Source organism: Pleurodeles waltl, chromosome 4_1, assembly GCF_031143425.1.
Source record: "Pleurodeles waltl isolate 20211129_DDA chromosome 4_1, aPleWal1.hap1.20221129, whole genome shotgun sequence".
Lineage (NCBI taxonomy): Eukaryota > Metazoa > Chordata > Amphibia > Caudata > Salamandridae > Pleurodeles > Pleurodeles waltl.
Genome location: NC_090442.1, coordinates 498,543,441 through 498,571,252, shown reverse-complemented (window position 1 = coordinate 498,571,252; position 27,812 = coordinate 498,543,441). Strand labels below are relative to the sequence as shown.

General features: G+C 42.5%; 1 protein-coding gene across 1 annotated transcript in view; it reads left to right on the top strand.

Annotated features, from left to right (window-relative positions):
• ZDHHC17 (zinc finger DHHC-type palmitoyltransferase 17) overlaps positions 1-27,812 on the top strand; it is a 217,794-nt gene that overhangs the window by 175,516 nt on the left and 14,466 nt on the right. Inside the window, exons 14-15 of the mRNA XM_069228795.1 lie at positions 4,423-4,506; positions 23,526-23,683. Coding sequence (XP_069084896.1) covers positions 4,423-4,506; positions 23,526-23,683 — 242 coding nt within the window. The remainder of the gene's footprint in view (positions 1-4,422; positions 4,507-23,525; positions 23,684-27,812) is intronic.

Genomic DNA, 27,812 nt, shown 5'->3' with positions numbered 1-27,812 from the left:
ACACTTCTGGATTTCTTTCCTCCTCCACTCCCCCATTACTCCAGTCAATCTAACTAACAAACTCTCATATCTGCGGCTCAAATTAACTCATAATAATACTAAAATTGTACTCATTTCCCGATACTAATCCATCACTAATTCTTGTTGGGTTCTAGAGTAGCGTGCTACTCACCGAAAAGCGCTTCGACTCCTCGTCAGGGGTAGTAAGTGCTATATAAATACAATAACAATAAAATACAATATCTAAGGGCATGGTCAAGGTTGTGAGATTTACAAACTATTGGTATTATTACGTTAAAAACAATTATCCCACTTCATGTCCATTAATACTCAGTGGGTTGCGAACGTTTCTACACATTGGGTCAGGGTTCTAAAAAGTTTGGAAAGCACTGCACTGGAATTATATTTGCCATATGGAAATGGATTGTGGCAAGTATTTGCATGAGTATTTATTTGTTTAACTTCAAACAAAATTAACACAAAGTGAATGCAAGCATGACAATGTAGGTAGAAAGTTGCACTTGAGTATTACCCTCCCCAAAACAATGCTAATTTAGTCAAATTGATGTGACATTTAGTTAGCGAAATATTATTTCAAAATATGTCTGCTCATAAATGTTGAGCCATGCATACAGAAAGGTGACTGATGTGATAATGAACGTTTTAAGTATTGAGAGAGATATAGTCCGTTGATCTGCTTTCATGTAATCTATATGGACTTGTGTGTCTTTTGCCAATGATTTTGCTGCCTCTGTACTATCAGTTGCAATGCTAAAACCAGAAATTAATTTTCTAGTATGATAGATGCATATGAATATTAATAAGTACTTTTTCTGCTTCCGATTCTGGAATTCTATTTGGTTTCTAGATACCTAACTTCTATCGTGATGTAACAACTTGTGATTAGAAGGGCCTATGGATTTATACCTTCATTCTAACTTTCTGCTAATGTTTATTTTTAAGAATCCGGTCCTCATAAATCAAATGTCACATTTCTATCTGTGAGACTTTTGTTTTAGTGTTATTTCTAGAATGCTGAAAGAAAGTGTTACTTTAGTAAATTAAAGATATGTAGCCTTTTGCTCTCTGACCATCATTCTTCAGAGGGTGAAGAATGAAGTAAATAAATCTGTGGGGTTTTCTTGAAACTCTAAATGCCATAAATGGACTGGATTGCACTGGCTCTTATAATAAATCCTATACCATCTGTATTTCTGTCAAAGGCTACCCTTTGTATACTGCTGAACTGTTCTTGGGTCATGTCTCTTACCCCAGGTCAGAGAACTGGAGAATATTCATGACTAGCACAAAAATACTCATTTTTAAATATGTAAATGTGCCTTTTATTTGATAAGTCTGCTAAATTCCATACCTCAAATACATTTCCTGTGCCTCCACAAGCATTTGATGCATTTGTCTTATCTGCAGAGGGTTATTTCAAAGCTTCGGGGCATGCTTGTGCTTTTCTGGCCTTTCCATTCTGCAAAAGTCTGCATCATTAAATATCAGAACTGCAGTTTTGATTTTGAGCCACTCCTTCTAACGTCAAGAACAGTGTGCCGTTCCAGCATTGCCCTCTTGAGAAGCGTTCATCCTTGCATGGGAAGAAATGCTGAAGCAGGCTTAGTAAACAGGGCAAATGGCCAAAGTCAGCTCAGATCGTGAACAAATAATGGATGTAATAATCAGGGCACAATTGCAGACGAGTCATTGAGTCACCTGCAAGGTACATCGACTTGAAAGGTGCTGCTTTATAGATAAACAATTTAATATCTTCTATATTGTTCCTTTACTTCTCAGGTCAAAGAAGTGAAGTTTAATTTTAATCATGGAATACGTTTTGAAAAGATCTCCGTTTTGACTATACAAACACTCATGACATTTTGGCGAGAGTGATTCAAAAGGCAAGAGGAGATAGAGTAATTTTCCATGCTGATTGGCCCGCTAGCAGTTGTATAGAAATTGCTGCAGCACTGGCTAAATATATGCATACCCTATAGTAAATATGGTGTTGAATTATATCAGCACTGCAGCCAGATGGAAGGCTTTCAAAGCATATGTGTTTGTACACATATAGTTGCTCTCTGGCTGTCTTGTTGCAGAAACAGTACACATTTCATACACTTCTGTCAAATTCAAGGATCTATTTACACCTTCCTCTTATGAATAATTCATAAATGTGAAAAGATGGTAGTGACATTGAGATTGTTATGGGTCATCTCCTCCAAACCCTCTCAAATGTCTACTATTGCTAGTTCTGGAGTTCTATCATTCCAGTGTTTTGGAATTTCTTGAACATTTCTGCAAAACACAAAAGAAGTGGCTGCAGCAAGAAAGAAAAACTTGGAGATATGCAAAGATGTCCCTTTCTTCTACCTGTCTTATGCCAGAAGAAGTCTCCCTATACATTAGGGGTTACCCATGGAGTGTTGGGTGTTTAGCTGCTCATAGCTGCAGACCTAGAAACTGATCAGACAAGACCAGTCATTTCCAAAAGTCCCCAGACTAGGATGCACTCACCCTATTTGACATTCTTATTCTTGACAATGTGCACAGTCCGCGGTCTGGTCCGGATTTGTCTAGTTTTCATAAGTGTATAGTTTCCGGGTTGACCCATGGATTTCACATCTGCTTCCACCACAAACTACAGGTAGGTTGAAAATCAGAATAGATAGGAAACATGGAATACCATCTAAAAAATGCAAAAACTGAGGTAAAAAATGGTTTTCATTTACAACTCTGCTTATTCCTGAACACTGGGAAGATAGTGATCCTACCAAAGCAAACCTTCTGCTGATGCCATTTGTAGGGAAAAACATGCACTTTATTGCACAGCTCTTTTTTTTTTTCCAACAAGACAACACAATTTTGCTATGTTTTGGCTATTTTCTTCGTTCCCTCCAGGAAATTCCACAAACTCTGGGTAGCTTTAGAGTCCCAAGGTATGGAGAAGAAAGGCTGCAGATTTGATCTGGATACCTTTGTGGGGAAAAAACATTTATGAAGGCCTGATCACAAAGTGCTCATCATATGATAAAGAGCTCAGCACTGGGGGTGGAAACCCTCCTTAGCTTAGGGGTTAACCTCCAGCAGGGATGATTTAGCTTTCTTATAATGGTGCATGTAAGGATCTCCCCCTGAGTTTGAGAATAGTAGCATTGGTTACTTACAGTAGTTTGAAGGAAACAGTCCAGTAACAAGAACCGTGGGCAATGTGGCTCCGCCACTGGCCCTGAAAGGTGATAGTTTGGGTGTTTGCTTAATTGACTAAGTTTTTGACATTGGTCTGTACACACTAGGGCTGTTGTGCTTTCTGCTTCTTCTCCTTATGTTTAAGTTGTCTCCAGCCCACATTTCGTGAGGGTACAACTTTGCCCAAATTATTTTCTCGACTAACCCATTTCCACAACGTTTTCAAACTTGAGCAGATTCCCGAGTTTTCAAATTTTCAAATGCACTTCATCTTACCTGTGGTTGCATTTTTACTATTCAAGCATAGTCCATTTCCTCCATTTAGTTATTTTCCCTTAACTAGCTCTTATTTCAGAGTGGTTCTTCTTCCTCCTCTCTCTTCTATTCCTTTCCTCTTCCTTCTTGATGTACCCCTTCTCCCAACAGTCTTACTCCTTGTCTTTTGTTTTTTTAGGTCTGGCCATACACAATACCTTTGCTTTTTTATTGAAATATAAATACTGTACATTTAAGGGCTTTCTCTCTGCCCTCACGTCATTGATATGCTGTAGTGTCATTTACATTTTGCTTCGGCCCACCTCACCATACAGCATGTGACATTGGACACAGGATCAGCCCCCTTAAGAAATTGTCTTACCTAATTGAGTGATGGCATTCTTTGTTGCATAATGTGCATATCTGCTTAAGAAGTCTCCTTCAGTGTCAGTGACTACTGGTGCAATGCATGTTTTTGCATTTAAAGAAAGTCTTATAGACGATGGTTATTTTACTCACGGGAAATCTCATCATCACTGTTAAGACTGTTTCAAATGACTTCATAGAAGAAACATTGACAAAAAGTAAGCACCGTCAACGCCAAAATGTCAGTAGTAAATGCCAGAATAATTTGCTTTGCCAACAATTGTTTTTATTCTGTTTTTTCCCTTTGAGACACTTCTACACTAGCATGTCTTTTCACCATTCACCTACCTACCATAAGTGATGGTGGTATTGCACTGGTGAGCATGTTTAATGCTTCTAAAGGGATATCACAGACATCATATCTACTTATGTCTTCAACCCCTGCCCAGATTGGCATGATTGATTGCCGTAATTTATAGAATTATTAGGAACTTTGTATTTAATTATTTCTGCTGACATTATTCCTTTGTCTTTGGTATCTAATTAGCTAAATATGTCATTTACATTTTTAATATTGATAACTCTCATCCCTAATATTTTTATTTTTAGGAGCTGGCAATCATCGATACTTCATAGGATATTTGTTCTTTTTACTCTGTATGATATGTTGGATGATCTATGGTTGCATTTGCTGTAAGTATATTCTTTTAAAATATTGTAGTTACAAGCTAATTATTTGCCATGAATCAGCTTTAGAAGAAGTTTGAATGTGTAATGTTATTTCTTGGAAATAACAATCAAAAACCTATTTGTGCTCTGTGTTTGTAATGCCAGTGAATTGTTATTATAGGGTTTACATCTTTAGTGCTGTCTTATTGGAATTGGCCATTTAATTTTCTCCTTTTTCTTAAAATTAAAGTATGCAAACTTAGGATAGCATATGTTGTACTGTAATAGCTTGTCGTTGTACACCTAATTTTCATAAGAGTGTTGAGCTATGCACCAGAAGCTGTGACAGTGTTCAACTTTTGTATTGTGTCTGTTTTTTTAAAATATGGTTTAGAATCCTGTTGCCTGTAGGAAATATGTTAATTTTGTCTTATCTTTCGGTCCTTCCGTTTCCCTCATTTTATTCAAGTTCATGGTGGTAGACTGGTCTGTGTGAGAAGTATTTGTTTGCCAAGTACACCAGTTTTTTATTCATTGCAATCGACACTTGATTTAGGAGACTCTTGTGCTTACTTTATTAATCCAAGTTATCAAGTAACTAATGGAAAAGATGCCCCCTTTACTCATTATACTTTAAGTTGTGTTTTTGTGTCAATACTCTTACTCAATTTCCTTTCTGAAGTTCACCCTCATAAGGAGCGCGAGGAATAGATAAATAAGTCAATTGAGTTTGGTTATGACTTCACACATGTGATACGTATTTTTTTATTTTTTTTTTACACCTATCACTCCTTTCTTGTTTGCTGCAAACCCTGCTGGTCAAATCTACACAGATAGTGGTTGTTTCAATAATAAGGTTTTGCAACTTACAAATTTAACAGCAGGGCATTTATGTGCAGTTCGGTTACTCTATGTGATGCTTTGTTCCTTGCTGACACCTACAACAGCTCAGTTTCAGTATTTCTATGTCGAGGCTAAGCTTAAGGCAGATCTGCTGTGTCTTTTTTTGTTGCTATCCCTGTGTTCTGCTCTTCAGGTTTTGCCTACCAGACAGTTCTTGTGGACAATACCAAAAATATTACAGTGTGCGTATGTATCTGTTATTTGTATCCTGCAAACCTAGAAAAGTGTTTTGCAGGGTTCAAAGGCAAGCATACACTCAACAAGTGAAATGCAGGAGAGGGCACTGGTTATTGGATCATTACTGCATTGTGAAGTAGTGTTCTTTAACCCCTTCACTGCCAGGCCTTTTCCCCTCCTGTGCCTTGCCTTTTTTTTTGCTATTTGGGGCAGTTCACGCTTAGGCCCTCATAGCTTTTTGTCCACATAAGCTACCCACGCCAAATTCTGATGTTTAGAGATTGAAATTGCTTTATATCTGGTGAAGCAGTGGGAGGTGGCTTTTGTTTTTGTTTTTGTTGTTTTACAGTACCTATACCATCACACGATTTTAGCATGATTATTACCTCACTCCGTCTCCCAGAATTACATTCTCTATAAATGGCACCCATATGTGATCTAATTCCTGACTAATTACCTTTACATAAGTGCCTCTTAGATGTAAGCTTACAGAGCATCATGCTATTTGTTGTATGCATATTGCCATACCAATACATAATTGATTCTGCAGACTACATTTCCTAGTCCTAGAAAAACTCACAAATATTTGGTATTGCCAGGCTGAAGACATTCAGGGCAACATTTATATGGTTAACAATCTAGGATTTATTTATTTGTCCATTTGAGAAATACAGCAAAATCTTAAGTAAATTTGTTTAAAAAAAACTTAGGGTATCTCCATATTTTTCATTGTAGTAATGAGAAATCGATGCAAGTGTTGCACCAATATATATCCCTGAGGGACCTGAAAAAAGTATGTAGTTTGCCACACGTATGAGAGTGGGATGGACCATCTAGTGTCTTGGAAGCAGTATTCATCCCTGGCACATTTCCCACTGATAAGTCAATAACTCAGTTACATGGACTGTATGTACCACAGTATGTGGCTTGGTAGATCTGAGAGCTCGTAATTTTTTGTTTATACTCTGATATTATTTTCCTTGCTAGAGTTGATTCTAATGGTTCGGATTTTCTTAATCTCCAATTGTATAATTCCTGTATCTGTGTGCCTGTGTATATTCTTCCAAATAAGTATAGCTCAGAGGGCAAGGCGTGCAATACCTGTCTATCTTGTCTTTCTCCACAGAAATGTATTTAGAGGCATAACTCTGGAGCCTATGAACATTTAACCAGATATATCTCACAAAGGAGGGGTGTATTTTTCATTATGTCTGTTATTACTGTATAGGCTATGATTTGTTACAGTAGTCCAGTTTATAGTCTAAAGCGATATTAAGATATTTTTTATGATATTTGGTTCTCATTATGAATTTAGTTGTAACTGATATTCTAGAAGTGATGATTCATCATCTCTTGAGCCCATAACCCAAATCTCTGGATATGTGTTAGCTTTTTATTTGTTTGCTGTCAATTATCCTTCAATCATTTTTAGGTCTTGCCTACAGATGGACAAATAAGGCTGTCAGAGACCTCATGTTATATGGTATACCTACAGTACTGAAGAGTTGGCTTTTGGTCTGTACCCTCTGCCATTGGCTTTTTTCAGAGCTGCCATTGGCTGGGTGGTCAGGTTGTAAAGCCATTGCATTTCATCAAATGTATCATGGTGCTTTAGGTCATCCCCAGTAGTAACCTCTCCACTGCTTTGCAGCAGCATCACTGTCTCTGTGCCAGGCACCCTTCTTTCCTCCAACCCAACCACCCCACTGCCCACTGTATGACAAAGGCACACTTGTGCGTTTGACTTTGCCGGTGCTTGTTGAATTGCTTCACAAGTATTTACAAAGCCAAACTATTACAAAGTACTTGCACTAGCTGCTATCTGTAATGGATTTAAAAAAACAAACGCAAGATAATCCATCAAAAATGTCTGCCCTATGTGTTCATGTAGGCATGGCAGCCATCTTAAAATGAGCTTTCAGAAATAACAAAAAACAAGAAAAAAAAAGGCATGTGTGGCAGCCATCATGTACTGGGCTTTCAAAAAAAGTAGTAAAATCTATTACAGGATGGCCTGCATGCACGCACATATATGGCAAACGCTTTAATTTTTTTTCAGGCGCACAACACCTGGGGTGGGGCTGCGGCATCAAAATAAACCAAAGCAAGTGAGTTTTGCCAGTGCTAGTTTGTCTTTTGATATTGTCTGAAGGCCTCATGGCTTTTGTCTGGATGATCCATTATTGACATGGTATTGATAGTCTTTAGTGTTTGTTCGGGCACAGTATTTTCAATATGTAAATCCCCCATCTGCCCACTGTGTAGATGACAACTTAAGATTGCATTTTCATTGGAATGTTCTAATTCATGAGGACTCAATGATATTTATTAACCAACAAAATGTTTAGAATGTGGTGTGTGCCTATGCTCTTTACAATAAAGCAGAAATATTTAAATATTTGAGAGAGTGACCTCAGTCTGGAAGGGACGGTGTGTGGGGTAAGCTATCTTTTTTTCATTCACTAGATGGCAGATGGACTAAAGACAATTTATAATTTTTCCTGGGAGATTGCCAAATATTTACAGTGCCGACCTAGACATAAGGCAATCTGTATGCTAGCAAAATATTAAAGGGCCTTCTTTTGTAAAGGCAGTCATCCTCACCTGGAATAATTGGTTTGTGGTACCCTAAGAAAATTTAATATGTCAATGTTCTCCTTTGCTTAAAGAGCAGAATTTGGATTACAAAGCATCCTTAATGGACACTCACGGAAAACATAGGTAGCTCTAATACTGTTCTATTTACCGTGGTCCCATCTTTCAGCTTTTAATATAACTATTTTTTTTCAGCGGCAAAACCTGGCATGATGCCTTTACCACGCATTTTGTTGTAAAAACATATGTGGTAAAGTAATATGCATGGTAAATTCTGCCCTGACCCCCCCCCCCCCCCCCCACCCTGAGCCCCAAACCTAAAACCTACCTCAACACTCCGCCCTCTGACCTCCCCTGCTCTTAAAACTACCCCAAGGCTTAAATCCACAAAACTTCCCCAGCCTCCCTACCCTTAATTCTAACCTGCCTCCCTCACCCTGAGCCCTAAAACTCACCAGCCATCCACCCCGGCCCATAAAACTAACCCCCTCCGCCCTGAGGCCTAAATCCACAAAACTACCCTAGCCCTTACCCCACCCCCAAATCTAATCCAACCAGCCCCTAAATTCCAGAAACTACCCTGAACCACTCCCCCCCCCCCCCGAGCTCTAAAAACCCCTACAATACCTCCCCAAACTACCCCAATGAGACCTAAATTCCAAAAACGACCACACCCTGAGCCTTAAAAAAAACCCATGCACCCCTAAAAACCACCCCTCGCCAAGCTACCCTGACTCCCCTTCCGCACCCTGAGGCCTAAATCCACCAAACTGTTCCGTCCCTGCTGCCTAAATCACGCATATGCGGCCTGCCTTAACCACTCAAATGCATATAGTTAAGACACATGCGTGATTCAAGGAAGCATTGTTCACCTTGCGGCCTTCCAGTGTGCGTGGCTGTGCCCACGTACTTTTGACCTTATCCCATTTTGATTAATTCATAACAACTCACACATGTCTACACATATAACTTTGTGTTGATTGTTGATAAATGCATTTTTTATTTATGGCACTCGACTCAGTTTCATGTAATGGTAACACAAAACCTCAGTGTGATTTTTGATGGGCTAAATCATTGTTTGTCTGCAAATTGCAATATTCTGAACATTATTAAAAAGGAATAGCTCCTTCAAGTAGTACTTGGTTCCAGTGATGGCCCTAAACTGTGTGTAATTTTAAGTATACACAACAAGCTTTAACTGGGAATGCAAAAACGACGCCAGCCAAAAATTACTTGACTCATTCTTTGGGTACTGAAGTTCACCTTTCTTTGGATACCGAAGTTCACCTTTCTTTGGAGATAGGTCAAACCAATGCTCAGAATCACTGATCTCTAATGTAAACTAGAACAAACCCAGGCACCTGAGTGGATCCAGAAACTTCAATGCTCTCATGTCGTCAGGGGGCGCACTGGCCTAGACTACAGTGGAAGTGATGTCCAGTGGAGCCCTCCAAGCATGACGCTCCTCACCTGGGGCAGCATCGTCCGATCCATTCATTTTTTTCCCAGCCTTTGAGGCGAGCGGACAGACTGACATCAACAGTGTAGTGCAGTACCAAATATAAATTGGACTGTTAACTTTCAGTGACACATTCATCAAAAAGGGAGGCGTGCAGGTTGGTGATAAGTCTGTATGTATATCGAGAATACATCCGATGGATGATTACTGCAACTCACTGTTTCTTCTGATGGATATTTCTACCTGCAGAAAAGATTTCAGAGCAATTCCCTCCCCCTGGAGAAGGGTTGATGAATGGTTAGACAAGGAAATTCCACAGAACAGATCTAGGTAAATGTAGGTCCTTACACAATACTGAATCCAGACAGTAGTGCTTGGCAAAGCTATGTATCCACATTTTGTCCTCAAATCCATATTATTTTTGTGCAGTACGGTGTCTTCACTGAAGATGTTGGGGTTTAAACCCTGTAGGGATTATGATGGATAGATGTCCATTACAGAATCCCCCCCCCCCCCCCCACACTTTCTGGTGCGGGGGTCAAACCGAAGTCTGCAGAGGTATTTATTTTCCAACTACAGATGGCAAGACGTATGTCTTCACTGAGGTCCTTTGCTATCAGCACTAACTACAGAGCCACTACTCCCATTCAGTGATGCCCTTTTGCCAGTCATGGCACCCTGGAAGAAGCCATCTTCAGTCCTGGTAGTAAACCGACTGGTGGCATGCTGCTATCGCCCTGCTCCAGGTGACCCTCTCATTCTCTCCACCCATCCATCATCTGAGAGTCTAGTGATACCTGCTTGCTACTCATCAGGGTAGTCATGGGGTCTGTTCCATACAGTACCTACAGACAGGAAATCAAAGTGTCTGGAAGCCTGGAGTAAGAAGGCCTTCTCGGCGGGGATCATAGTCCTTAAATCCATAAACACCAACTCCAACTACCCCCTCCCATGATACCTCAATGCTGGTGGAATATGCTGCAGATGGTGGTGCGTTATGTTCCGGAGGATATAAGGGCTCATTTCCAAGAACTCACATATGATGACCCGGACACCTTCAAACATATTATCAAGTCTAGCTCGCGGACTCTGTGGCCAGGGCTTTGGGCACTTCCATCTTGAACTGGAGACATGGCTGGCTCTGAGCTTTTAACTTTTCATCAAACTTCAAATTTAGCCTGATGGAACTACCCTTTAATGGGACACGGTTATGTACTGATAAGACGGGCTTGGCACTGGAGCTGTTCAAGATCAGTAAGGCTACAGTGCACTCCATAGGACTGCAGGTGCTGGCCCCCTTGAGAGATCATCAGTTCTGTCACTTTTGTGGCTTCTCATTTCACCAAGGGCCACAATATCCGCATCAACCGCAGCAGCATCCTAACCCACTGGTTAGACAGTATGGAGGTAGAACAAGAGTGTAGCTTTGTGGATCTGCCCTACAACCCTTCTCCTCTTCCTCCTCCCTTGCACCACCAAGATAGCAGTTTACTTCCCCATTCCCAGTTGGAGCCTGCGGAAGGGCATGTGTCCTGTTGTCTACTGGCGTGGAAGACCATTACTTCAGTGAAGTAGATCCTTCAAATTGTGGAAAAAGTTAGTCTTCCCTCTCTTCAGGCTCCACCCCTTATTCCCTCAGCCCCACCTCCAGACCACCTGGGTATACTACAGCAGAAGGAGCAACACTCCTGCAGAAAGGAGCTGTGGAGCCAGTGCCAGGGCAGAGTGTGAGGGTTGTTACTCATGTTACATCCTCGTGCCCAAGGATGATGGTTTGCAACAGAATATGGACCTGACCTTCTTCCTCAAGAAGGAAAAGTGCAAGATACTGGCTCTAGCTCAAATGTTGCTAGCGCTGGAACTTTGAGACTGGATAGTGTCATTTAACCTACAGGATGTATATTTCCACCTTCCTAGCCTGCTTTCACACCAGAAGTACTTGTGGTTAGTGGTGGGTTTTATGCTCTACCAATTTTCAGTATTTCTCTTTGGCTGACATCAACACCTCGAGTTTCTTTGAAGCTGACTTTGGTGTTGCAGCTAGTCTCAGATCTGGTATCCCCATTTTTCCGTACCTGGACAACTGGCTATTCTAAGCTTATTTGCCGGAGGTGTTATCGAGCCGTCTCCAGTCAAGAGCATCCCTGCTGTTCGACCTTGGCCTTTCCATCTACAAGCCCAAATCTCACCTGTGGCCCTCCCGGCAACCCCAGTTCATAGTGTCAGTGCTGGACGTCACCCTTCTCCACGCCTTTCGTCCGCCTCAGAGAATCTCTGACATCCGAGAGATGGTCCCATCCTTCCAGCAAGGCGCAAAAGTGTCAGTCCTGAGAGTCCTAAGGTTCTTAGGTCAGCTAGCTTCCTGCATTCTTCTAGTCGTGCATGCATGCTAGCACATGAAGGCCCTGCAGTGGTGCATCCACAGGCAGTGGCAACAGTAAGGGAGAGATCTGTTGGGTGACTTCTTGGTCTCCCCAAGCGTTGCGGCCAAAGTGATTTGTGGGAATGAGGCAAACCTGATGGCCTTTATGCCCTGTTATGACTGTTACTACAATAGTGACTGATGCTTCCACTTCAGAGTGGGGTGCCCATCTACAAAATCTGGAGATCAGAAGCCTCTAGTCTCCAGAAGAAGAGGTTCTTCACATCAACCTGTTGGAACTGCTGGTGATTTGGCAGGTGCTCAAGGCCTTCTTCCTGTCCATCCAAGGCCAGTCCATCCAGATCATCATAGACAAAACATCAGAGATGTGGGATAACAACAAGGCTGAATCGTTACTCACATCCCTTTCCAGTAAGCATTAAGAGTGTGCCTTGGGCACAACACCAAGGGCTCTGGCCCACCTTGTGGGGTCTCTAAATGCCAGAGCCAGCATCCCGAACTGGCATTATCCTGCCAACTACGAGTGGTGTCTTTTAGCAGAGATAGTCCAGGACTTGGTCGCTCAGTGGAGCACTCCTCAGATGGGCTTGTTCGCTTCCTCTGAAAATGATCAGTGCCAGCATTTCTACTCCCTCTAGTATCCATTAAAGAGAGCCTTGGGGGACTCATTTCAGTTGAAGTAGAACTTTCAGCTACATTATGTACTTCACCCAGAACCTAAATTCCTGGGGTTCTGTGGAAGACTGGCCAAGGTGGGTGTGGTACGCAGACCTTCTGCGCTTCTCCACAATACCCTCACTGCATCAAGCCAGCCCTTCTCTTCTAGTCCAACCAAATCTCTGATCCCTCCTCCTTCGTGCTTATAGATTGAGTGGGGACAGATGAGTTCCTGTCAGCTGCCATAAGAGGTGATGAATGTCATCTTGTAGGCACGTCCTCTCTCCACCAAGTCTGCGAATTTTGGCTGACGGAGCAACTTTGTTGCATGGTGCGGACAGTAATGTGAATCCTTACTGGCCAATTAATCAGATGTCCTGCAGTATGCATTCTCCTTTCCTCAGAGGGATATTGCAGTTGGCACTGTTAAGGGGTATTGGGCTTCTCTGTCTGCCTTTACATGTCTGCCGGACCAGCTTTCCATTTTCAAGTGTCTATTGTTATGCATTTTTTAAGCAGTTGACAAATCTATATCCTCCAACTCCAGTTGTTGTGCCCCAGTGGGATCTTAATTTAGCTTTGAGTTTTCTTATGCGCACTCCGTTTGAGCCATGCATAGTTGTCCCTTGAGAATGTTGACCATCAGAATTTTTTTTTGGTGGCTAGTATGTCAGCCAAATAGGTAAGTGAGTTACAGAATGCTCCTGTTTGGCCAAAGCATAACATAGCTTGTGGCAAATGACAATTGATTGAGATTAGGTACGTTTCTGGATTGTCTCTCCTTTTTCCACATGACCGAACACAAAAAACAGCTGATCATCCATGTTACTACTTAGTGCTATAAATGTAGACGCTAGGGACATGATAATGGATGCAACTGGTTTAGCCCCCTTCTCTTTAGATGGATGTGGCAGATAAGGGGGCAGATAGTAGTCTGATGCACTGCCCCATATGGAAAGGTGACACCACTTTCATAAGAAAGGATACACGAGTTCTAAGAACTTGTCAAGAAAAATTATTAGTCTGTGCCGACAAAGCCTGCAGCTAACAGACCTGATGTGCACATGTACTGTGAAACAGTTTTCAAGATCAAGTGTCTGAACAACTTTCAAGAGCTCATTCATAGCAGCAAAAAAGGGGACAATGGTGATAATATTTGAAAGCTCTTTTAGACATCTATTACAAAGGGTGATTTGAATAGGGAAGACTGATCAGGCAAACACAAACAAAGAAAAGCAGATAGGACTGCCTTGCAAGCCCAAAGATAAAACTAACAGGACATCAGATAATCTCACTTTTAGAAGTTCACCAGGTTTCCCTTTGCACAGGCAACAAATTTGGACCAACGGCTTAAATAAATTGAAATGGTAGAAGGACTGTGAGCAGCCCGAATGGTTTTCTTCATTTCTGAAGGAAAATCAAAACACAACTGTAGGAAGTTGGCTCTGTATGCACTATTTCAAAGTAAGGAATAGTATGCACTTAGAGGTAAGATAGAGGCAAAAAGAGATAATACTAATGCTCTATTTTGTGGTAGTGTGGTCGAGCAGTAGGCTTATCAAAGGAGTAGTGTTAAGCATTTGTTGTACACACACAGGCAATAAATGAGGAACACACACTCAGAGACAATTCCAGGCCAATAGGTTTTTGTATAGAAAAATATCTTTTCTTAGTTTATTTTAAAAACCACAGGTTCAAATTCTACATGTAATACTTTGCATGAAAGATATTGCAGGTACGTACTTTAGGAACTTTGAATAATCACAATAGCATATATACTTTTCAAATAAAACACATATAGCTATTTTAAAACTAGACACTTAGTGCAATTTTCAACAGTTCCTGGGGGAGGTAAGTATTTGTTAGTTCTTGCAGGTAAGTAAACCACCTACGGGGTTCAAGTTTGGGTCCAAGGTAGCCCACCGTTGGGGGTTCAGAGCAACCCCAAAGTTACCACACCATCAGCTCAGGGCCGGTCAGGTGCAGAGTTCAAATTGGTGCCCAAAACGCATAGGCTTCAATGGAGAAGGGGGTGCCCCGGTTCCAGTCTGCCAGCAGGTAAGTACCCGCGTCTTCGGAGGGCAGACCAGGGGGGTTTTGTAGGGCACCGGGGGGGACACAAGTTAGCACAGAAAGTACACCCTCAGCAGCACAGGGGCGGCCGGGTGCAGTGTGCAAACACACGTCGGGTTTTCAATTGGAATCAATGGGAGACCAAGGGGTCTCTTCAGCGATGCAGGCAAGGGGGGGGCTCCTCGGGGTAGCCACCACCTGGGCAAGGGAGAGGGCCTCCTGGGGGTCACTCCTGCACTGGAGTTCCGATCCTTCAGGTCCTGGGGGTTGCGGGTGCAGAGTCTTTTCCAGGCGCCGGGATCTGGGAGTCAGGCAGTCGCGGTCAGGGGGAGCCTCGGGATTCCCTCTGCAGGCGTCGCTGTGGGGGCTCAGGGGGGGGCAACTCTGGCTACTCACGGTCTCGTAGTCGCCGGGGAGTCCTCCCTGAAGTGTTTGTTCTCCACAAGTCGACCCGGGGGCGTCGGGTGCAGAGTTGCAAGTCTCACGCTTCTGTCGGGAAACTCAAGTTGTTTTAAAGTTGCTCCTTTGAAACAAAGTTGCAGTCTTGGGTGAAAAGAGCCGCTGTCCTCAGTAGTTTCTTGGTCCTTCTAGAGCAGGGCAGTCCTCTGAGGATTCAGAGGTCGCTGGTCCCTGGGGAAAGCGTCGCTGGAGCAGTGTCTTTAGAAGTGGGGAGACAGGCCGGTAGAGCTGGGGCCAAAGCAGTTGGTGTCTCCGTCTTCTCTGCAGGGTTTTCAGCTTAGCAGTCCTTCTTCTTAGGTTGCAGGAATCTGAGTTCCTAGGTTCAGGGGAGCCCCTAAATACAGAATTTAGGGGTGTGTTTAGGTCAGGGAGGGCAGTAGCCAATGGCTACTTGCCCTGAGGGTGGCTACACCCTCTTTGTGCCTCCTCCCAAGGGGAGGGGGTCACATTCCGATCCCTATGGGGGGGGGGGGATCCTCCATCTGCAAGATGGAGGATTCCTAAAAGTCAGAGTCGCTTCAGCTCAGGTTGCCTTAGGGGCTGTCCTGACTGGCCAGTGACTCCTCCTCCTTGTTTTTCTCATTATCTCCTCCGGCCTTGCTGCCAAAAGTGGGGCCGTGGCCGGAGGGGGCGGGCAACTCCACTAGCTGGAATGCCCTGTGGTGCTGTAACAAAGGGGGTGAGCCTTTGAGGCTCACCGCCAGGTGTTACAGCTCCTGCAAGGGGGAGGTGATAAGCATCTCCACCCAGTGCAGGCTTTGTTACTAGCCACAGAGTGACAAAGGCACTCTCCCCATGTGGCCAGCAACATGTCTCGAGTGTGGCAGGCTGCTAAAACCAGTCAGCCTACACGGGTAGTTGGTTAAGGTTTCAGGGGGCACCTCTAAGGTGCCCTCTGGGGTGTATTTTACAATAAAATGTACACTGGCATCAGTGTGCATTTATTGTGCTGAGAAGTTTGATACCAAACTTCCCAGTTTTCAGTGTAGCCATTATGGTGCTGTGGAGTTCGTGTTTGACAGACTCCCAGACCATATACTCTTATGGCTACCCTGTACTTACAATGTCTAAGGTTTGGCTTAGACACTGTAGGGGCACAGTGCTCATGCACTGGTGCCCTCACCTATGGTATAGTGCACCCTGCCTTAGGGCTGTAAGGCCTGCTAGAGGGGTGACTTATCTATACTGTATAGGCAGTGTGAGGTTGGCATGGCACCCTGAGGGAAGTGCCATGTAGACTTACTCGTTTTGTCCTCACCAGCACACACAAGCTGGCAAGCAGTGTGTCTGTGCTGAGTGAGGGGTCCCCAGGGTGGCATAAGATATGCTGCAGCCCTTAGAGACCTTCCCTGGCATCAGGGCCCTTGGTACTAGGGGTACCAGTTACAAGGGACTTACCTGGATGCCAGGGTGTGCCAATTGTGAAAACAAAAGTACAGGTTAGGGAAAGAACACTGGTGCTGGGGCCTGGTTAGCAGGCCTCAGCACACTTTCAAATCAAAACATAGCATCAGCAAAGGCAAAAAGTCAGGGGGTAACCATGCCAAGGAGGCATTTCCTTACAACAACATATTTAAAAAAATTATGCTGCTACATAGAAACATCCACCTGCTGCTCCAGGAATCTCACTGAATTGAGCTTTTCTGAACTTTGGTGTTATCAAGACTAGACGACTTAACAATCATCTATGCTGAAGACCACAAGAGACATATTGGAACTTCAAAGTGTACAAAATTGTAGTATATATGCATATGTATTTCACTTTTGTTATTCTTTATTTACATTATTATTCTTCAATTACACTGTGTTTATTTTTGTTACTTTAAAGTTCGTTTACCGTTAGGCAATCGGAACCTTCTTGAGTTCTAGAGCTTTAGATACTGAGCTCGGCATTTGCACTGAGGTCTTCGTCCGGTGTGTACGTGCCTCTGCCTGCTGTGGACCCATTAATAAAACTACGCATTTCTCTTTCTTCTCGTGTACTCATCTTATTTTAAGAAGATACCTGCGTGATTATCTTACATTTGGTACCAGGAGTGGGGTAAAGACGTGTTCATCGAGGAAAAAAAAAAAGAGAAGAAACCTACGGGTCCACCGACCAGCACTGGCTCCCGGCTCTTTGTCCTACCTCAGAAACTTTTGCTGTGTTGTTTTTAATTTTAATGGTTATGGACTTCTCATCGGATTTTTCGTCTTACAGTTGGCTGTTTTCCATTCCGCAAGCGTTCATGGAGGCTCGAGCGCGGTAGAACGGTAGCAGCGCACAGGGGCTGGTGCTCAGACTGCTACGTCACACTGCGTGCTCTGAGTAGTGACGCCTAAGAGCTGCACGCTCCAACGTTGTTTTCGTTGCCTGGATACCTGCGTGCTCTGAGTGGTGACGCCTAAGAGCTACGCGCTCTAGTGTTTGCGTTGCCTGGATATATAATTGTTGTGCGCGGCTTGCCGGATGCATTCTTTCCTTTTCTACATAGTCTACACGCGCTGGTGCGCATCGTGTCAAGAGTATTGTTGGACAGCCGCTTACTGGAGGTTCATTTCAGCTAATTACTACTGAAATGAGACTGTGAGACTGTATTTATGCATAGTAGTACTTCCACATAAGAATTATTTGTTTATGCAATACATCCAGATTTGGAATTTATTTATTTATTATGGCTTCAAATCAGTTAGTCGTCCAACCACCACCATTCTTACCTAAGGGGGGGAAAACCAGATATTAAATGGACTGAGTGGTTAAGGATTTTTGAGAACTATTTGACTGCAATTGATGCCAATGATTTTCCTCCTGCTAGGAAATTAGCTCTTCTCTTCAATCATCTTGGTGTGGCTGGACAACGTGTGTTTGATAATTTACCCCCTGTTTCCCCTCCCACGGAGGATAGCAGTGGAGGTGATAATATTGTGTGGAATGTGTATGTTGAAGGGAAAGAAAGAATTGGTAAACAATTCTCTGACGAATCGAATGTGTTACTTGAAAGGTTTAATTTCGCAATGTGTAAACAAGCTGTAGATGAATCAGTAGATTAATTTGTCGCCAATTTGCGCGTGCTCGCGGTAAAATGTGATTTTGGCACCAATGTGGATGTACACATCAGAGATCAGTTTGTGTGTCATTGTCATTCAAAAAAGATTCAAGAACGCTTGTTGGCATGTCGTAATCCTTCTCTGGATGAAACTTTTGATATTGCTAAGGCTGTTGAAAGGTCCATTGTTCCATCCAAGGTAGTGTGTGGGCAAAATGAACACACTAGCATTAATCAAGTGCTTGAGGATACAGATGTATGTTATGTTAAAGAAAGGGTAGTGAGACAAAATAGAAATTTGGTGTCATGTTTCCGATGTGGCTCGCGTAGTCACATTAGTAGTAGCCAATCTTGCCCTGCTGTAGGTAAGAAATGCTTAAAGTGCCAAAAGATTGGTCACTTTCAAGCTGTTTGCAGACAATTTAATCGTAATTCCAGGCCTATTAATAATGGAATGACAGTGAAAGTCAATAGTATTCATACTCAAAATGAAAGCGCAGTTCAAGATTGTACGAGTAAATTATCCAGTGTTGTTTTGACCATAGACATTCCTCCATGTAGAGGAAGAAGTATTACGAACATCAAAGGACCCATTTGTAAGGCAATTATTGACTTTAAGGAAATTTCTGTTATGGCAGACTCTGGTGCACCGATTACTATATTAGCAGATGTGACTTATCCTAAGTATTGGCCAGCGACAAAGGTGTTACAACAACCAGATATTTGATCCCAAAGCCTTTGGTGATCATGATATTGATCTATTAGGATGTTTTTCTGCTACTTTGTCTATCTTAGGAAGATGCAGCGCGACTACAATTTATGTAGCGTTGAATGGCAGACATTGTTGGATGGAAAGATTTGACGAAATTGGGCATCATCCTTCGCCCTGGATGTGATGACCCAATAATTTTAGGAGTTATGCCTGTGGATGTAGCTGAAGTTAGTGTATACAATATCTCCACTAATTTTGATGCTAAGTCATTTATAGCAAAGTTTCCCAGAGCATTTGCAGACAAAGTAGGCACGGTGAAGGGTTTTGAACATTGTATTAGAGTCAAAGATGGTGCCATTCCCATTTCACATAAAGTCAGACCCGTTCCTATCTCAGTAAGAGGACAATTGAAGGATCTGCTAGACAAATTAAAGATTGCATCATAGCTCCCACAGATTCATCAGAATGGGTTTAGACAGTTGTACTTACAAAGAAAAGGAATGGTGAGTTGAGGCTATGTGTGGACCTCAGGTCCTTAAATAAGAATTTTATTGTAGATTGTCATCCTCTTCCACACATACAAGAGTTAATTTCTAGTTTAGGTGCCTCGAAAAAAAAAAAAACACTATTGATTTGCGCTCTGCGTACCATCAAATTGCTCTTAGCGAGTGTTCTCAAGAACTCATCACATTTATAACTCCTTTTGGTGCTTTCAAATATCTTAGATTGCCCTTTGGTCTAGCATCCGCAGCGAGTGTATTTCAGAAAACGATGGATTCGCTATTTGGTCATCTTAAAAACGTGTGTGCTTTTCAGGAGGACATCTTAATACATACTGAGAGCATTGAAGAACATAGAATTCTACTTGACAACATTTTTTTCTATTCTTGAGAATTGCGGGATGACCATTAAAGGTGAGAAATGTAAATTTATGGTGAAAAGTGTAGCATATTTAGGACATACGATTTCTGCGGAAGGCATTAGACCTAAACAGGGGAATTTAGAAGCTATTAAGGACGCCTCTTCTCCCACTAACAAAGATGAACTCCGTTCATTCCTTGGTCTGTGTGAGTATTATTCACGATTTGTTGATGGATATGCCATGATAGTACAGCCTCTCAGGTCCTTGTTGAAAAAGGGTAGTAAATTCATCTGGGATGAACAAGCCAGTGGTGCGTTTGCTGCTATTAAGCAAATTGTTTTATCTGCTCCAGCTTTAAAATCTTTCATACCTTCAGCGAACTCTTTTATTACAGTAGATGCCAGTTTAAAAGGGTTAGGAGCAGTGTTTGTCCAATGTGTCAATGGTCAGGAACACACAGTTGCTTTTGCGTCCAGGGCTCTTTCTGAGGCTGAGAGCAATTATAGCAACATTGAAAGAGGCTCTAGCTTGTGCCTGGGCGGTACATAAATTTAAAACATACATTTGGGGTACTCGTTGTATTTTATATACTGATCACAAACCTCTTGTCTTTCTTTTGGATGGTAATGGCCTTGGGAAAGCTTCTGTCAGACTGGTAAGATTGCTTTCAAAGCTACAAGAGTACAATTTAGACGTTAGGTATCTATCTGGTGGAAAGAATGTTAGAGCAGATTGTCTTTCACGTTTACCTCTGCCGCTTTCTCAGTCGATTTCTGTTGATGACAACACTGAGTGTGTAGTGGGTACACTGGACATTATTTCAGCATCAGACGGTTTATTTACTGAGCAAGAATGGCTTTCAGCTATGTCTAATGATTCCCTTTTGTCGGTAGTAATTCATCATGTCAAGCATGGTTGGCTTAATAGAAAGAAGTATGGAGGCGAATTAAACACATATTGTCAACTGGCTGCTGAACTTTCTTGTGAAAATGGTATATGCATGAGAGGTTCTCTTTGTGTTCCTCCGAGTGGCTTGAGACCCAGATTGATTAAAAGCGGCACATGAAGGTCATCTTGGGATTTCAGCCACTTGCAGGAGACTTAAAGAGAAGTACTGGTGGCCTTGTCTTGATAAGCATGTAACTTGATAAATGTGCTTACTGTGTGGTGTCTGATAAGCATCGGATGTGTCATACTAAGCCGCTGCATAATATTCCTCTTCCCAGTAATGCTTGGGAAAGCTTAGCAATGGATTTCTCAGGTCCTTTTTACTTGTTACCCAAAGATATGAGGTACCTAATTGTTGCCATAGACTATTATTCCAAATGGATATACTATGAGTTTGTTGAGCATGCTGACACAGACTCAGTAATTATGTTCTTGTCTCGAGTCTTTAATCTAGAAGGTGCACCTTCTGTGATTGTCACTGATAACGGTGTGCATTTTACTTCTGCCAAAATGGAGAACTTTATGAAAAAGTTTAATATTAGACATTCACGTGTGTCCTTGTATAGTCCAGCCTCCAACGGTCTAGTTGAAAGGGCTAACCGCTTTCTGAAAGAAGGCATTCAAACAGCTATAGCAACCAACTCTGATGTGATAGAATTTTTGAAAGAGAAAGTCTGGGCATATTTGAATACTCCTCACTCTACAACTGGTTTTTCTCCTTTTGTTCTTCTTAGAGGTAGAAAATCCAGATCTCAGTTAGTGCCAGCCGGGATGACTTCCTTATGTAACAAGGATATGAATGTGGATGTGGAAGAGTTAAAACAAAGAGTTTGTGAGAAACAGAGGATGCAGAAACTTAACTATGATGTCAAGAAAAATGTAAAGGATGTTATGCTAAATGTAAATGGTTGGGTTTTAATCAAAAAACCTCATAAGGTATGCAAAGGAGAATCGAAATTTTCTCTTCCAGTTATAATAATCAAAGTTACCAAGACTTCTGTTTTGTTGGAAGGTAAGGGGTGGTGGAACAGAAACTGCGTGGTTCCTATATCTTTACCACAAACAAAGATTTTCCGAAGTGTATATACAAGGAGGGAAGATGGTGCTAGTCTGGATAGTACATTATTTGATGGTCCGAAGTTGAATCAGACGGAGATCAGTAGTACAAGTCATGAAGATTGTAGTCTTGAAGATGGTGATGCTCCGATTCATATGGAGAACTCTCGTTATAATGATGATGGACTCAATACCACTTCAATATCGTTAGTCGTCGAACCTGTATACACACGCAGCCACAGACTTGTCAAAATTCCATCCAAGTTCAATGATTTCATGTTAGGTTAAAATTTTGTTTTACTTGTTCGTTTTGTTTATAAGGAAGGAAGGAAGATGGATGTAGTATATATGCATATGTATTTCACTTTTGTTATTCTTTATTTACATTATTATTCTTCAATTACAATTATTTTTGTTACTTTAAAGTTCGTTTACCGTTAGGCAATTGGAACCTTCTTGAGTTCTAGAGCTTTAGATACCGAGCTCGGCATTTGCACTGAGGTCTTCGTCCGGTGTGTACGTGCCTCTGCCTGCCGTGGACCCGTTTATAAAACTACGCATTTCTCTTTCTTCTCGTGTACTCATCTTATTTTAAGAAGATACCTGCGTGATTATCTTACAAAAATCAAGCAGCCTGTCTGTCTCCTGGATATTGAACCACATTTCTCCTACCCTCAGATAGCTACACTGGCTTATAGTGAAACAGAGAATACAATTGAAACCTTTCTGCACTGTCATCAAAATATTGAAGGATCATGACTCCAAATGTTTACAAGCTTTCTTCGACTATGCACCCCTAAATGCCCCCTAATATCAAGTAGAGCAAACATGATTGTACAATCCGGATACAATTGCAAGAAACATTGAGGGAGACCAATCCTGGTGCTGTATGCTTAACTCTGTATTGTGTTGTATGTAGAACTCTGGGTCCTCCTCAACTCCCTCTTGTTCAAGAAAAAGTTAAACCAGACTATTCAAGTAAGCTCTCTACGCCCCAAGCAAATCTCTTTCCTCCAAACTGTTTCAAGTGACAGGGCACCAATTATTTCCGAGCAACTGAGTAACCAACATGTGACCCCAGACCTAAAACCCCCTCTCGACACCCTCTTTGATGAATGGGTCAGGGTTACCTAGCCAATTTTCAACAGCATTATGAAGTGATTAAACAAAAAAAGAGAAACAGAGCTTAACATCAATTTATGTGAATAGCAAATGCGTTTTCCTCTATTCTGCTTTACTAAAGACACCCAACAGACTGGAAAAGGTGAAGAAAATCTAACTTTAGAAATTACTTTATGAAAGTAATAACGCATGTTTTCCATTCTGTCGTATTATGTGCTTGTTAGTATTGTAACCAAAAAGTTAGTGATCAACAATGACAAAAAAATTCAAAAAAACAAAATACATTTGTAGTGGTAGGTCGGTCAGTTACCCCCTTATGTAAGTTTATTCTAATGCCTTGAGTGTTCAAAGAATGTAAATGAAAGAGAAGTTCAATGAGCAAGTTTGTGGGTATCTGGCTTTGAGATGCCATCTGCATGTTGTGTTGCATGATAAATTGGGTGTAAATGTTTGCATGTTAACACATACAAAATGACCAAAATCTGAAGGGTTAGGACTATTTGGAATCGTCTCAGCCATGGGTAACGAGCATTCATTTACAGTCAACTGGTACAGAGCATATCATTTACCTGTGCATTTCCAGTACAGTGTTTTTTTGGTCCTTTTCCTAGATTGGGGAATTCACTGTGAGACCAATTACACAAAGGAAGGATTCTGGACCTACGTCACTCAAATAGCAACATGTTCACCCTGGATGTTCTGGATGTTCCTGAACAGTGTTTTTCACTTGATGTGGGTGGCAGTGTTGCTTATGTGCCAAATGTACCAGGTATGGAAATTGTTTTCATCCAGCTTGATTTTGTGTTCACTATCTTATTACTCATGCAATATATGCTATTAGAGCCTTAGTCTTCATCTCAAAATGGTATCCCTTTTTTGGATTGTTCATAATATTAACTCTGATATTTAACTTTGTAGTGTTTTGCATTGAGGAGGAATGTATTGTATCAGTGTTCCTAAAAAGAGGCCACTGGAGGCAGAGTGACAAGCTGAATTACTGAAGATTCCACATAGGACTGTCCTTAATAAGTGCTGTCATGCTAATGTCATCATCCAAGTAATCATTCATTGAAATTTAGATTTCTGAAAAACAGTGAAACCAGCTCTAACAGCATAGTCTTATTAAAATGTGTATGTCCCAGCATAAAACATGGGCCCTCCTCTAATACATTTCAGTTAAAACAGAGTTGCAGCCCCTTTAGATTTTGGAATTTCCGGTGTCTTGTGTACATTTCTTCCAAGCTGCTTAGCTTGATCTTATGACTGAGCAATATCTCTTGTACCATGCTCACATCAGAAACGGAGACTCTTGAGATTATAGTACAGTTAGAGGTGCTCATTTACAAGGAAGCAACAATCTAAACATCTAGACAAACAAGCAATAATCAGAAATTTGTTCCAATCATATTTATTTATCCATCGTTTCTTCATACATGAGCAGCTAAAAGTACAGCCTGTGCGCCAAACTCGCACTTGAGCCTCATCAGGGCATATATATATATACATATTATTTATGTTACATCATCATAACGTGTTATCAAGAATTGAAATGCAACATTTGATGGACTATTGTAAATGATTAAAGTGGCAACCGTCCAAATGTAGCGCTTCAAATGCACAAACACCGTACTTTATCATCTAAGCAACGTTCACAAAACACCACTGTTGTAATCGGGGCAGTTTATGCGCTTTCAGCTAATTTCTCAGTCATAACCAGGAATTGGCTGACATTCAGTCCCTTTAATATAGATCAAGATGTCTCTCTTCCAGTAAACACCATGAAAGAGGTTTGTTGCTAGTTCGAACTGCCATTGAGCAGAGAGATTGTTTGATGATGCAGCAAAACATACCGGAATACTCACTTCCAAGCCTGTCCTCACATACAGCATTAGTGTAAGCTTCATGAACATTCACATAAAAAAACAGTATAGCACAGGAAACAGCAATTCAAACTTTATATACTCACAGGCAGAAGCAATGACCTACTTTCACACAGAAGCAGTTAATTTGCTTCATCCCACACCCAGCTTAGTCAGCAGCTGTACCAGATTCCCTCACAAGCAGAACAACACAAAAAGCAGCACTAGATGCTTCCTTTAAAACAGTACGCTTATCACATTTGGAGTAGCAATGGAAGAGAGACACACTGTTCGCCCTACTGCATTTCCCTTACACACCCACTTGGTCACCTAACGCCTGGACAATACCCTGCTCCCTCGCTATTGGAAATAGCTCTTTCTGCAAAGTTATCCCCAAACTTTCTGTCTTTGTCCTCTTATTTTTCTGACCCTCTTTTTGTTGGCTTTAGGACTCTGGGCACTTTACCACTGCTGATCAGTGCTAAAGTGCATGTGCTCTCTCCCCTGCAACTTGGTATAATTGGTTTACACCTGTATGGCTTATTTGATTTACATGTAGGTCCCTGGTAAAGTGGTATACCTTATACCCAGGGCCTATAAATTAAATGCCACTAGTGGGCCTGCAGCGCAGATTGTGCCACCCCCAGAAGTAGCCTTTCAAACTTGTCTCAGGCCTGCCGCTGCAGTGCCTGCGTGCAGTTTACTGCCACACTGACTTGTGAAGTCAAACTACTTGCCAAGGCCTAAACTCCCTTTTTGCTACACCTAGGTCACCCCTAAGGAAGGCCCTGCTAGCCCTATGGGCAGGGTGCTGTGTATGTAAATGCTAGGGTAGATATCTTTATGTACTACATGTCCTAGTAGTGACATACTGCCTATTTTAGTTTCTCACTACTGTGAGTGCTGCTCCTCTCATAGGACTGCATTGGAAATGCCCTGACATCTAATCTGAGGAGTGGTCAAGGCATGTTTAGTACGTTTGGAATGGCACTGAAAAATCCTGCTTATTGGTGTAGGTGGATTTTTTTTTTTCCTAACATGGTAAAAATGCCACCTTTACAAAGTGGGCATGTCTCTAGTGCTTTTGCAGCGTGACTCCAGTCCACGTCTGGGGTAGACTGACTGCTCCACTTGGTGCACACTTTACAGACAGCCATCACACAGGAGGGGCTGGGTGTGACAGGAGAGGCATCTGCATACTGATAGTCTTTCTGGGCTAAGGAGAGGGGGGGGTTGTTCACTCCTTACATATGAATAGGCTATGTCCTGCCCTCACGCAATGGACTGATTACCCCCTACTGATGTCTGGAGACAGGGCTGGGTTGAAAGGGTGTTTGTTGTGCTTGACTTGAAAGCACTCCTTTGATGTTACCCTCATGAACAAATTCATTTTGGAGTATACGTAAAAGTGGATTGCCCCCTGATTTGGAGAGCACTTTTGGAAGTGGGACTGAACGGCAGTCAGAATAACTGCTGAGCTGCACAAAAGGACTCACCTATACTGCTCTTCTCTTTGTTGCCCTGCTGCCTGGTGTCTGCTGGGTGGCATAAAGGACTCCTCTGGATTGTTTTTCTTATTGTTGCCCAGCTGCTCTCTGACTTTGGTTCCACTAGACACTGCGTGGATCTGCACCAGCTACTGCTGAAAGGAACTGTAGCCCAATAAGGTAACACCACTAGGACTGTCGTGCTGTTGTGCCGACCTCTGTCCTGCCAGGTCACAAGAAGGATTGCCACTTTGTGCCCAGGACCCTTTGTGCTGGACTGCATCCTGCTTGTTGTCTCCAGTGTGCTTAAGGGGCTTGGTGGAGTGCCACCTCACCTGCTTGGTTTGCAGCAGTGCGTGAAGAGCACTTCAAAATGGTGACATTAGCACAGGGTGAGCGCTTCTTACAACCCTGTGTTGTGGGCTCACGCAACACATGACTAGTCCTGCATTGGATGGAACTCTGTGGAGAGAGCGCCTCATGAAACTTGCCCTTTTTCTTTTACCAGCATGTGGTGTGCACTAACCCTTGCCCAGTCTGAGCACAGGTTTTGAGTCTCACACTTGCTCTCTGGTTCGGAGGGCTCAAATGTCAGGAGCTGTGTGTTCCTCCCCTCCCCCGGGCTGCATTCCACAGGCAGAGAACCGCTGCAACCTGGAGGAGGTCCCACAGCAGGGTGACCTTGTTCGGCGTCTCCAGGCACCCGAGGTTGCAGCCACCTCCTCTTCCTGCCTGAAACTACCAGCAACTCTTTCCTGCGTAGTGAATCGGGAGGACGGCCATCCCTCCCGACCAGTGCCATAACTCTTGCTGCAGAATACCGTTTAGCAGCGCAGGACTGTTCTGACCAACCTTGTAATGTGACTGTGACCACATGGGAGCACAAAGCTCCGCTGCAGCACTTTTCCCAGCTGCTCAGGAAAAAGCGAGCACGACCAAGGAAATATTGTACACCTCCACATTCCCTACCCACCCTGTCCGGAACCACGCTCCAGTTGGGGCATTCTTATCTGGCTGCTCAGGCAAAAGCGAGTGTGACCGGGGAAATACCGTACTTCTTTGAGGGGAAGTGCCCTCACCTTCCCTGTCTGCCCTGTCGTACTTCAAACTCCATTGAGGGCATCCTTACCCGGTCGCTCAAGTCAGGGGAGAACTGCTGGGCACCAGGACGGAGAGTAGTGCTTTCTTCCCTAAGTACCGTACTCCCAATGATGGGAGCGCAAGAGCTCCTGTGATGAACATGATGCCACCATACGCTTGTGGTGCCACATATTGTTCCTTATGACATGCTGCATAACTGTGTTTTCCAAGGTTGATGTAGGTCTTGCTTCCTGCAGACAGGGGCACAAAATACTGCTTTTTTGGGGTCTAGTGATAGGCGCAATAATGTCTCTTCTATGATGTTTCTATCCTGACATGGGCCCTTTGGAAATGTATCTTTTTATTGGCATTCATGATGTTTTTTGTGACATATGCAGTATGAGAATGTGCTTTATTCTGCATTTATGATGATGAGCTGACAACTGCATGCTTAGCAGAGTATTACTGATTC